The 13,591-nt window shown below is 37.9% G+C and overlaps 1 protein-coding gene across 2 annotated transcripts in view; it reads right to left on the bottom strand.

Moving 5' to 3' along the window:
- Positions 1–4,155: 4,155 nt before the first annotated feature.
- Positions 4,156–13,591, bottom strand: part of DIP-alpha (Dpr-interacting protein alpha) — a 37,252-nt gene continuing 27,816 nt past the window's right edge. For both annotated transcript variants that reach the window (XM_089473997.1, XM_089473998.1), the window contains 2 exons: positions 11,756–11,926; positions 4,156–11,495 (listed from right to left, as the gene is read on the bottom strand). In XM_089473997.1, the coding sequence (XP_089330123.1) occupies positions 10,837–11,495; positions 11,756–11,926 (830 nt within the window). In that variant the 3' untranslated portion in view covers positions 4,156–10,836. The remainder of the gene's footprint in view (positions 11,496–11,755; positions 11,927–13,591) is intronic.

Below are 13,591 nucleotides of genomic sequence, written 5' to 3'. Positions count from 1 at the left end.
TTAGATCACCTTGGGCGCAGCATCAAAATTCTCACCTACATTTGCCTATGCCGAAAGGAAGTCTTTAAGTGCAGACGAAACTTTTGGCGCGAATATTTCACGCCTTAATTTGTGGCAGTGGCAGGAGCAGGAGCAGCAGCAGGAGCAGGAGTAGTGGCAGTGGCAGGAGCCGGAGCAGGAGCAGCGAGTCGTCGAGTTGTTGTTTGAAAATTATGCGCCGCTTGCTTGGCGGTTGTGTAAACAGAAGCCCCAAATAAAAAGGATATTGCCGGCTGTTGGGGCTTGCCGGTTAAATGCTTTAATTGAAATTAATAACCGCAGCCCAGCATTGAGCAGTTGAGCAGCAGTCGTTGCCTTTTCCAGCTAACTTGGCTAGCAGGCCAGCCACACAGCCACACAGCTAGTCAGCCAACTCGACTGCCTCAGAATTTTCAATTGTTTTCATTAAAAGTCAATTTTAGGGGGGCGCAAGGCGCGAGGCGAAGGGCGTAGGGCTCGCTTCAACCCTTCGCAGAGCGGGGCTAAAATGCCCTGCGGGTGCTGGGGGGCTGGGGGCGGCTGCTGAGGCTCGTGCCGCATAATTTTGTATTGGCAGATGCTGTTGGCCATGGACCATTGCACGGCTAACGGTAACGTTAACGGTAACGGTAACGGCTGCCAAGGGTCAGGCGGCTGCTGCCTGGGCGCTGATTGAAAGTGAAAGTAAACGCTGCTCTCACATAGAGACAGACACTGACACACACACACACTAACACACAGACACACAGACACTCACTAACACACAGATTCGCACCGTAAGACATATTTCAAACGCTATTATGAAATGCGCACAGCTTTCAGCTCTTCGTCGCGCAACGTGTTGAGGCTAGCTTTAAGGCTGCCAAATTCGAGTCGAGTTAAATTATAAATATTTGTTCATCTTAGATTTAAGATCTATATCTCAATTAGCAGCAATCACAGCAGTTTTTTAATTTATAAAGAATGTAGCAGTACTTAAAAATAAAGTTGTCATAAAAAGGAAAATGTTTTAATTTATTTGAAAATTAAAAAGAGTCAAATTTGTAGGGCAGCTAAATTAAAAAAAAAAAATTGTTTAATTTAATTTAATTTTTTGTGGCCTATTTTGAGTTTAAAAACAAATCGTTCTGAAATAGGGCTATCGATAAATTATTTATTTGAATTTTACTATTAAAATTTTTTATATTCTATATAATAAAAGAGCAAAATATTAAACAGAAATGATGTTTTCTGTATTCAATAGTTATAACTGTAAAGTAGATGCTAATATGTTCAGATAATTTCTAGTTAGCTTAACTAAAGCTAATCGATATCAGTTATGTTAGAGCTTGCTGCTTTACGTAGGCTTTAGGTTAGGTAGGTATGCTTAGGGTTAGGTAGGCTTAGGGTTAGATTTAGGTTAAGCATAAGTTTGATCTCATTACAGGGACAGTGATTGTCGCTGTCTCTCTCTCTCTCTCTCTCTCTCTCTCTCTATGTGTGAATGACTGAGCTTGTAGCTGCTGCACTCTGTGTGTGTGTATATGTATGTGTGTGTGTGCATGACAGAAAGAGGAAGATATAGAAAGGATGACAGAGATAAGGACACAGAGGCCAAATGCGGTTGCAGAAGTTATTTGCTGTGTTATTTTCAGAACAGCTTCCGCCTTGCTCAGCAGCGGACATCCTGTTGTGTTTGAGAGTTAAATTTGCGCAGCTGCTTAGACTAACGGACCAACAGCTCCTGTCTTTGCATTCCAGCCACAGCCACAGCTACAGCCACGACCACGACCACCAGTTAGACCCTTCCAGCCAAGCAGCCACCGCAAACCAAAAAATAAAATTATAATAATAAATAAATAAAAATACTTAAAGTTGGTTTTTAGCGTGTACTAAATTTATAGTTTTACTTTCTTATATTTATTAATAAAAAAATAATAATAAATAAGAAAATGTAAAGTCTGAACTCGAATTCCGTTTAACTTATGCTATTTATTTATAGCCAGTATATACTGTATACAGTGGAAACGGCTTTGATAATAAACTTTACTTGCCTGAAAAACTTCTTAGTTTCAGTCTTAGAATATCAATCATCTGTAGCGTCAATTTAAAATTCGCCAATCAGAAATATAAACATCCAATAAGAATCAAAAGAAAACCAGAAATATTAATCGATTATAAATTTAAATAATATAAATTTAAATAAATATGAATTGACCTATGCTTCAAATAATATGTATATATTTATTGAATCTGTCGATGAATTATTATTTTTATTTGTTATACATATAAATTAAAGACTCTACGCTAAAATCTCATTTTATATTCATTGCAAACTGAACAAGATCTAGTTTACTGTCTACATTCTAGTTCATTGCAAATTTTCAGTCACCTGTCATCAAAAAATAGCAAACGAAGCCAATTTACTCTGTTCACAGTGTGAAGAAGAAAATCAAACAAGGATATTGTAATAAATATATTTGTCCTTTATTTGTGGAATTTTATATGGGTTTTGTTTTAATGTCATATTCGTTTTCTTGTGGTAGTATTATTTATATATATATATATGTCTGTCTGACTGTATATATGCTCGTATATAACTATGTAATTATGTATATATATATAAATATTTATTTAAGTTTTATATTTGATTTAATACAGTTATTTTCGATTTACGCTAACGGTAATTAATTATAATCGTATTTATGTATATGTAACATATATGTATTTTGCATGTATGTAACAATATATATGTATGTATGTATATATGTATGTATGCATATATATATATAATTATGAACTTCTTTAAATACTTATCGATAAGTAAATAGAATGCAAATGTAAATATATACATATGTATATGTGTAGTAGGAGGGGAGGGGATGTGGAGTGCAGGAGAATGTTATCGATAATTAACTATAGTGATATCGATAATTCGAGCGAAGAAGATAGAGGGACAGAGTTGAGTAAATAAGTGAAATAACATTTAATTAAAGTCGTTCACATACCTACATATGTATATATAAATGTCTGTTAAACATACACACACTTACATACATATATACATACATACAAACGTGCGCGAAAGTGTATGTACATTCATATTATTGCATTTGCTTATTTATTGTTTTGCGTTGTCTTCCATTATCATTATACCCTGAACCCATTGAAAATGGGAAATCAGGGTATAATGGTTTTGTGAAAAAGTATGTAACGGGCAGAAGGAGGCGTGGCAGACCCCACAAAGTATATATATTCTTGATCAGCGTGACGAGCTGAGTCGATATAGCCCTGTCCGTCTGTCCGTCCGTCCGTCCGTCCGTCCGTCCGTCCGTCCGTCCGTCCGTCCGTCCGTCCGTCCGTCCGTCCGTATGAGTGCGTCGATCTCAGAAGTTATAAGAGCTAGAGAGCTGAAATTTGGCATGCATACTCGTGTGTACCATACGCAGTACGAGTTTGCTTTATTTTTTCGATAAATCGTCCGATAACTTTTTTATCGAGAATAATCGAAAAATTGATTTTGTTCTTTTAGCCTAATTTGAACATTTTTAGACCTGCAGACTTCAAATTTGCGTTGTATATAAAGTTAATGGATACAAAGATTTTGTAATTTACAGATTTTGGATACCACGCCCCCTTCTCCCCCAAATCGTAAAAAACGCATTTCAAGTACTAGAGACTTGTGCTTTGGAATGTACACACATATTTACCATATGATTACACTCTGAAAGTTTCATTAAGATCATATGTTTGCAAAAGAAATTATTCGACAAATAAATTCTCATAGTATTGCCCACACTGCAGCGCAGCCCAACCGCAGTCGCTGCTTACTGCGCAGTTAGCAGAGCGCAGGCTTATGCGTGCGTGTGGATGCATGTGTATGTATGTGTGCATAAAAGAAGTGCAGAATGATTAGAATATCAGATTAGAGGGTTCAGGGTATCTCCTAGTCGAGCAGTCTCGACTAGAGCTTTCTTACTTGTTTTAATTTTTATTTATTTATTTTTTTTTTTTTTTGTGTTGAACGCTTAAGCTGATTTCCTATATTTATATACAAATTAAATTTTGATTAAGCTGATCGATCAGAAACCACGCACCACCGCCCAACGCCCCTCGCCCCCATTGGCCCAACAGTGGCACCTGAAATTCCGTTGAACCTCACGTCTCGTTTTATAGTACTTGCAGCACTTGGATTTCATATTATAGCACTAACAGTTATTTATTTTGAGCTTGACATGACATATTATTGCTCGACTATCTTAGTATGGGAATGAGGGCCAATACGCTTGCTTCGATAGTAACAATTCAAAATCATTTTACACATGTTTAAAAACAATTTTAACAAAATATTTTATGTTCAACATAATTTTATTTCACATTTGCGCAATAAACAAATGTTCAATATTTATAATCTAATATAAAATAAATTGATAGATTTATAATTTTCTATTTACTTTTTTAGTAGTTTTTTTTTTTAGATTTTTATTAATAAATAAGCTGTTACATATTTCAATTTAACTTTTAATATTACATTTAAATAAAATTTATTAATACATGCAGTAGGCGACAAATAAATGTGTTTGGCTCTCAAAGAATTTGAAATCGATATAGAATGAATTTTAGGTTAGGTTAGGTGCCATAATTTACAGTCGAATTCAGAGTCAAATGAGTCAATCAAATTAGTTATTTTATTTAATTTTTTGTTTGTTTTGTATTTGTACAATGTACAGTGAAATTTTAATTTTAGCTCAAATATATGAAAAAATATAAAAACAAAATAAAAATAAATGAAATTAGAGTATCATACATATATCTGTCGCTCTGCAAATATTTTTATATATTATTTTGATTTTATTTTTTATACTTTTATTACCAATATTTTCTATATATTATTATTAATTTATTTCATTTTCACTCTCAGGCATTGAATTTTGTAAAATATTTTTAAAGCTGCTCAAACATATTTAAATTAGTCATAAAAACTAGCTCTGTTTATGCAAGTGTATTTGCTATTCGGCTAGCCGAATATTAAATTAATTTTCTTAGTATTTTTTGTGTGATTTTTTTTTTCTTTTTCTTTTTTTTTTGTCTGCTAATAATGGCACATAATATTATTGTTTGGTAACTCCTTAAAGTCATACACAGTTATAGTAAGGTACTATAATTATGGGCATGTATATAGTTATGCGTATAGAGATATATATATATATTTACTTTCGACTATGACTAAACCAAAAAAAAAAAAAAAAAAAAAAAAAAAAAAATGTGAAGCATTTGAAAGACTTAGCGCGCAAACCGTTTAACATTTGAACAACCTTGTTAAATATTTCGTTAAATTTGTAAGTTATAAATTAAGTTTTATACAAATTTCAACACTGAATCAATATATATATGCATGGATGTGTGTGTGTGTGTGTGTATTTAGTATATGGTATGTCTTGATTTTTGGCCTGTTTTCATGTTTGTCGAGTGTTTATTGTTGTAGCCCCCAAAACAATGAAGTTCTTAATTAAAATTCACTAAGATGTAAAGAACTAAATAAATATATGTATATGTATGTGATTTTAGCTGTGCGTGTGCCTATGTGTGTGTGTGTGGCAAGTGGCAAATGGCAAAGAAATATATGTGGACGCTTTTCAATTCAATCAGAGCGAGAAAATGCAAAATATTTCATCTAAATTCGAATACAAATGAAATTAAAATTCAATTAAAATCAATTGAGGCATTGAGGCAGCAGCCGACTGTCCGGCATTGGTGGCATGTGGCACGTTGCACATACAATATTCCTGTCGTTTTATGTCTGCCTTATGTGTCAAGTGTCAATACGCAATTAAATGTGTCTGCCTGGCTCTCCATACAGGTGCAACAACAACAACAGCAACAGCAGCAACAGCAGCAGCAACAACAACAAACAGCAAGAAGAAGAAGAACTTGCCACAAGCCTATGCTGCTTGCAACCAGAAGGCGGCCATAATTGAATTTCAGTTTTCGGCTTTGTTTGAGCATTTTGTAATCTCATATGTCTTTATTTAATTTTTATATTCCATCCTGTTACAGCAGCAACAGAAGCTGACGTTAAGATTACAGCTGCAAGTGGCACAAAACTTTTAAGTGCGAGTGCTTGAGTGTGTGTGGGTGTGTGTGCGTTTGCGTGTGTGGATATTTTTTATTATTAAATCAAAAAACTTGAGTGAAATTTTGCATGAAATTTTGCATGTCTCTCTCTAACACACATACTCTCTCTCTCTCTTACAGTTTCACTTGATTGCCATTTGTTTTTTAGCGAACTGTGCGGCAAATGTTATGCGGCTAACTGGCTTCACATAACAAGCGGACAAACACAGCCACAACACACTCACACGCACGCCCTCTCACTCTCTCTCTCTCTCTCTCTCCCACACACACAACTTAAACACAACTCGTAGCTGTGTGTCAGCAAGCGACGCATTCAATTAAACTTCCGCCAAACATGAAGCTTGCCGCTTGTTGCCAACACAAAGTACCCCAGCCCCGCCCCCAACCGCCTCTCCCTTGGCCTATGCGGCTGTCATTCACTCGGCTGCTGCGCTGCTGCTGCTGCTGTTGCTGTTGCTGTTGCCTTAAGGTTATAAAATAAACATGTTACCATACACAAAATTTAAATAGATACAAGTTTGTGAGCGCATAAAACAATAAACCGCAGTAATTTAACAAAAAAAAAAAGAAAGAATACAGCAAAGAAAACATATATAGATATACACACATACAAATGTATAAAGTACCAAAAAAAAAAAAAAAAAAAAAAAAAAACGACAGAATATTGAAGACAAAGCGGCAGAGGGCCCTCTGGCGGGGGAAATTTGAAATTAAAATACAATTTAAAAGTACCAAATAGAGCAATTAAGCGGCCTCTTCTTACAACACACACACACAGAAAGAGAGCATAGAGAGTGGTGAGCGAGTGAGAGAGGGAAGAGAGGGAGCACATGACAGCCTGTGCTCAGCACATGCAAACTTCATTACAAACCGGAACAACTTAAGCAACAGCCTAGGCACAATCATCAAGTACAAGTACAAGTGCAAAACACACACACACACACGCACACACGCACATGTGTGGCATACATTTGTGCTCGAACACACAGAAGAAAGATAACAAAAGACGCGCGCGTTTTACAAGCAGCAAAGTGGCAGCAGACAGCAAGACAACAGACAGACAACAAACAGCAGCAGCAGCAGCAGCAGCCACAACAAAAAGTGTTGCATACTTGGGGCAGGCGTGGCAGTTGTCGCACGTTCTATGTAGTAGTTGTTGATGGACGACGCATTGCTATTGCCTCGGCGGCTTGTAATTTGAAACACTTGTGTCAATGTAGTACGCCCCACCCTGACCATGTACTCAATGCGCCCCTCTCCTGCTCTCGCCCATCGAGCCTGCAACAGATTCCACAAAATTGTCGCATGTTTTGCTGTTGTTGCTGCGGTTGTCAGCGTCTTATTATCATCATCAGCGGCAGCTTTCGGCGGTTTTGTATATGAGCACACGAACACACGCTCGCTCACACACAATTGAGTGTGCGAGTGTGTGTGAGTAGATGAGTGTCTCCTGTTGTTGTTGCTTACTGACATAACACACACAGCTGTGGCACAAGGAGCGGGGCTTGGGTTAGTTGCAAGTTGTGTGTTGTCATCGAGCGTCTTCTCGACGAAACAGTAAAATTCACTTTGCCAAAAAGTTTTTATTTCATTAAAAAGTGTCTGCATGTGTGTGTGTGTGCTTGTGTGTGTGTGTGTGTGTGTGCTTGTGCGTGCGTGCGAGTGTGTGTATCTCGTTTACTTGGCAGGCAAGCAATTCATCAAACCAAATTTAGTCACCACACACACAAACACAGGCACACGCGCTTGCACACATACCAGCACGCACACAAAACTAACGGACTGACAGCTCAATGAAAGCAAGCAGCAGTCGCCAATGCTTATGTTGCCTTTGGCTTTATCATGCTGCAAGTTGTAGCCGCAACAAAAACTGCCAAAAAGATGTTGCCCCAGACAGAGCCGGCAGTTCGCTAACAACTGCATTTTGGTAAAGTTTTTAACCTTTTGCATATGCAAAAGCAGCGCCAGCAGCGGCGCAGCGGCGCAGCGGCGCAGCAAGCGGGTAAGCGGGTAAGCGCAGTGGGCGTGCGAGTGAGCTGCTGAGCGAAACGGGCCAAACGGGCGAATAGTAAATGGCTCAAGTTGTTCAAGCGTGCGTTTGGCTTGTGCTTGTGCTTCTGCTTCTTCTTCTGCTTATTCTTGTTCTTGTTTTTGCTCTTGCTCTTGTGCTCGACGTCTGCTGCAATGCTTACAGGCATAATGAAAGATTCTGCTTCTTCTTGTACTTTTTCTTTCCCACACACACACACACACACACACATACGCACTAGTTGCTTGGGCTGTCCGCTTCGCTGAAAAATGAGCTGCAGCCGGCAGATTCGAAACGGGTGCGTAACAGCTTAGCGCTCGCATAAGTGTGAGCAGGATGGACTGCAGTAAAACTGTGCTCCACTAAGTGTATGCGAATGTGTTTGTGTGTGTGTGTGTGTGTGTGGGCGTGTATCTGCGCTGCAGAAATATGACATTTAATTTGCATAAATTATGCTCGACTACCCGAGGCCCAGTCCCAACGCCCCAATATCCGCCTCCACATAGAATTCGTTTGGGGATTTGTATTTGAAACAGAGAGACAAAGATTAAGAACATTCATCATTAACCTTTAAGTTCTCGATGCTCTGTTAATCAAAGAGGAAGAGAAATGAAAGCGAAAAAAAAACGAAACAAATCAAAAGTTTGACATTTTTGTATTAATTGACATTTTTTTGTTGATGTTTTTTTTTTTTTCATTTTTTTCGTCAACTATGTCCTTGAGCCTAAATATAAATCGAAGTAGGAAATTAACTTTGTGCCTCTTTTTGATTCTTTTTTTTTTCGAATGTAATGAAAAAGGTTAAACTTAATGGATTTTTTAATGACTTGAGTTTATCTCGAATTCGAAGCAAAGGAAAAGGTTAGGCCACATAAATCAGAGCTGTGAATTGAGAAAATTATATGGAAATCTATAAATTATTTGTTATCAATAACACTTTGTATGATCTGCAGATATATCCCCATATATAAGTATTAGAACGTTAATCAAAATCATATATAAATTTCCTTAAACTTTCCATATCGTTCGATTTTCAATGCAATTGTCTATTTATTTCAGCTTAGTCGCTCTTGGTATCTTAAGTCTTAAATGATTATACATTATAAACACTCTAAACTAATATTAACAAGACCTTGAGTACAGTTTGTAACTATTTAACTGCCGTTAGTTTTATATATGAGGCCTTTTACCGTTCACACAAAACATGAATATATTTATATTAGGTTTAAATATAATTCTTTTGCGAATCACTTACCCTTAGATTATAATATTATTATAATATATATATATTTATTTATTTATATATATATGCAAGTATACAGATAGCGCACTTTATTGAGTTTATATGTCGTTATAAACATTTTTTTCTGTTTTTTATTTTATGTATATATAAATTAATTTGTAATGTTGCAAAGTGTAACAGAACTTGTTTATTCATTATTCAAACATTTTTTATGTTAGTTTTAACCAATTCAATTGTAAACTATATTTTTGTTTATGTAAATTACAAATGGCCTACCTTAGCGCTGCTCTGTGAGATCAATGTAGATAGTCCCAAGGACACCAGCTGAAAATCGCATTTATGCCGAAGGTCAAATTGAATGCTAAATATAGAAGAGACTTCAGTGTTGTAAAATAGCGATTGAAGTTGAAAATTCGACTCAATTAACAGAGAAGAAGACAGAAAAAAAAGTAAAAAATAAAAATACATTTTATATATATATATAAGTTCAACCACAAAATGAAATCAGAATTTTCAAAATATTTTAATCAATTGATTGCCAATTAAAACTTGAATAAAAAGTAAGTGACAAAAATATTTTGTATAATTAAAAAAAAAAAAGTTAAATAATTGATAATTGACTATATAGCTAATAACAAATTTATTTTATTAATATATTAATATATAAAATAAAATGAAAGTAAAAATATACATTTAAAAAAAATATATATATATATATTACACACATCTTTTTTTTATTAATAAATTTAAAATTACATTAAAATTGAAAAAAAAAAAAGTTTTAAAACTTAATAAATTACGTATAAGTTAAGGTTAGTAATTATTGAAATTATTTATAAATATTATTTTACAATAAAAATAATTTAAAATCAAATTTAAAAAAAAAATTAATTTAGTTAATTACAACAAATTCAAATAAGATATAAAAAAACTTTTATTTTAAAATATTTATTTTATTAAAAATGGGTAATAGAAAAAAATTGTACAAACAATTATATGTTAAACCGCTTTAAGAATGTGGAAAAGTCGATTGAAAAATAGAAAAACTTTTAGTGTTGACTTAAAGCTTTTTGCATTGTGCAACACTTGATGTCTTTTGAGAAGAGAGAGTTTTGATTATAATTATTGAATTTTTGATTGGGCTGCCATAATTAGCTAGTGTCGTTGGGGCGTAGCGATGCTAACTGAAAAAGGCCCATCAACATATACATATATATCTGTGTGTCGCTGTGTGTGTGTATGTGTGTGGATATGCACTTACTCTAAGCAAGCATCTTGTTCTTATACAAGAAACGTAGTTTAATGCTTTGTATGTTTAATTCCCTCAAAAAAAAAACCTACTCTGTCTGAGCGTGTGTGTGTGTGTTTGTCTCTGTGTACGTGTGTGAGTGTGTGTTTGTGTCTTCCTCTAGTGCACTGCTGCCACCATGTATTATAACAGTCTGAGCGCCGCAACTAAGCCGGACAAGCCCATTAAGAGCGGCTGTCGACAGTGGAACAGCCACAGCCATTGACGATATGGCGAGTGGAGCCGATGGCTGGTTGGGCTGAAGGCGCGATGTGGTGCGCCAGCGGTGCTGCGCTCGTTGTTGTCCATGGGGCCGCGCACTTCCGTGTTGCCCGCGGCGCCGCCAACGCCCCCAGCGACACCGCTGCCACCGTAATAGGTCGGCTTACGTGTGTTGCCAGCGCCGTTCAGTTGGCCACTGCCGAATGCCAGCTCAATGGAGCTGGCGCCACCAACACCACCACCACCACCACCGCCCGTCGCTGTCTGCTGTGGGTGATGGTGGTGCTGATGCTGGTGCTGATGGCCGCCACCGCTGCCGCCGGGCTTATGTGTCGGTGGCTTATTGCCGCTGGTGTAGTAATGGTGCGGCGATAACGGCGGCGACCCGGCGAATTCGCCATCCTCGAAATCCTCGGCCGAGCCGTAGAGCTCGTCGTCCTCCGGCTGGTAGGTGACTTTGACTTGTTGTTTCAGTTTTAAAATGTCATTGGCATCCGTGTCGGCGGCGTTGCCGGCAGCGCTGCCAGCGCCTCCGTTTCCTTTGCTATTTGAAGGATTTTTACGATTCGGTCCCGGGATTTCTGTCGTGGGCGAGAAGGCGGAAATGTAACGGTAACGGTAACAGTAACGGCTACAGCAACGGTAACTCTACTATGAGTAGTAATTGAAACAAAGGTGCAAATACCTTTAGCTACATCCCCCTTAGCCCAACCCACACACCCCCCGCTCGTATGTGTGTGAGTGTTTGTCGCGTTTATTATCCATAAAATATGACCCTCCCCCCCCCCCCCCCCCCCCCCCACCACACACCCACACTCCACCATGTGGGTGGCCCACTTACCGTATAGCCGGATGCTGCTGTCAACTTCGCCCAGTGAGTTTTTCGCAATGCAGCGGTACGAGCCGACATCGTCCTTCTGAAATTTGCGCACAATCATTGACATTTTCGTTTCGTACATCGACTGCGAATGCTCCTGCACATGGTATTTGGCCGACGAGACAATCATTTCACCTGTTGATTAACAAAGGCATTATAAAAAGTTATCAACTCTGAACTCGCACGCTCAAAAGCCCCATAAAAGTTGTTCCCGACAATGCGTATATGGCGAGAATGGGACAATTACGTGGGGCGTCTATGTAGGTCTAAAAGGATTTGATTGTTTTGTGATATATCTTTCAGATGAAGGAGGGAGAGAGGGAGTACTTCCTTCCTTTAGTTCTTCTCCCTCTCTCTCTCCCTGCCATTTCCCTGCCTTTCTAATTCGCTCTCCAGATCCCTTCATCTATATCCTCCTCTTTCTTTACTGGCTTCTCCCACTCTGAATGTAACTGTCCCTATCTCTTTCTTATTCCCTTTGCTTTGCGATCTTTCTTTATTGCTTTATTGCCTTCCCTCTGACCTATGTCCTTGATTTCTCTCCTCCTCTCTCTATCATTCTCTGTCCAACTTTCTCTTTCTATTTCTCCTATCTCCCTCCCTCCTAGCTTCCTTATCTCACTCCCTCTCTCAGTTTCGCACTCCAGTTTCCTTTGTCTTTATCCTGCTCTTTACTGGTTTCCCTTTCGCTCTCTCTCACTCTGATTGCCGCATTTCCTATTTCTCTCCCTCTCCCTCTTCTTCTCTTTGCTTCCTCTCTGACCCGTTTGTGTTTTTTCCCTCCTCCTCTCGTTTTCCTTCTCCCTCTCACTGTTCCTCTCTATTCTCTCTCCCAGTCTAACTCTTTCAACTTATTATAATTAATATGATTCCTTTCATTTGCCCTTCTCAATCAACATATGTTCTTCCCTCTCTTTCAGTCAAATTTCCTTCTCACGCGATTTGCTCAACCTCAACTCCTACCACTGTAACCGCCCTTCTTGGCAATTCTCATGGCTCGAACAAAGGCAAGCAACAATTTCTTAACACTGGCATTTGATGCTGAGCACAAAGCGACGCCGCAAAGGAACTGTAATTAAATTGAATTAATTACACGAAAATCGATATTGCAATGGCCTGAAATTGTTGTTAATTTAGGTGCATATATAAAATATTCACACAGATTCATATGTGAATATGTGTATATGTGGATGTACGCATATGTATTCCAAATGAAAAGGTAAATTTGTTGAGTCTGCGGTCGCGAATGCAGTTGTGCGACGCTTCACTGGCTGCCAGAGTCAATTATAAATGAATTCATTGCTGATATTAAAGCCCATCCTAACAAAAATCAATGGATCGCATATGATTTATGCCTCTCCAGCAGGCAGCAGGAGCCGGGCGTGCTGCCAATGTGCATAATGCGGACGATAAGCCTCTGGCATACGCTGACGTTGGGCCAAGACGACCGCAGCATTAACACCAAGACACACACACACGCATCACACACACACACACACACAGGCAGTTAGATAGACGCATCATTGACTACAATGAGAAACCACACACGCATCAGCATCATCACATATGACTGGGTGTATGTGTATGTGTGTGTGTATGTGTGAGTAGAGCGGATATACGATGTTGCCTTAGCATTGATGGCGGCTGTCGCTATTTATGTGCTTGCATTACATTTGATGCTTAATGATTGAGAAAACAACTGTTAAAGCCACTTGTAGTAGTTGCAAATACACAGCAAACACACACACACATATACACACATACATATATATATATCTTGTGCTTAATGTGATTGTTAAA

Source organism: Drosophila arizonae, chromosome X, assembly GCF_054131065.1.
Source record: "Drosophila arizonae isolate 15081-1271.41 chromosome X, UAZ_ARI_1.0, whole genome shotgun sequence".
In the NCBI taxonomy this organism is placed as follows: Eukaryota; Metazoa; Arthropoda; class Insecta; order Diptera; family Drosophilidae; genus Drosophila; species Drosophila arizonae.
This window is presented reverse-complemented; position numbering and strand designations above follow the sequence as displayed.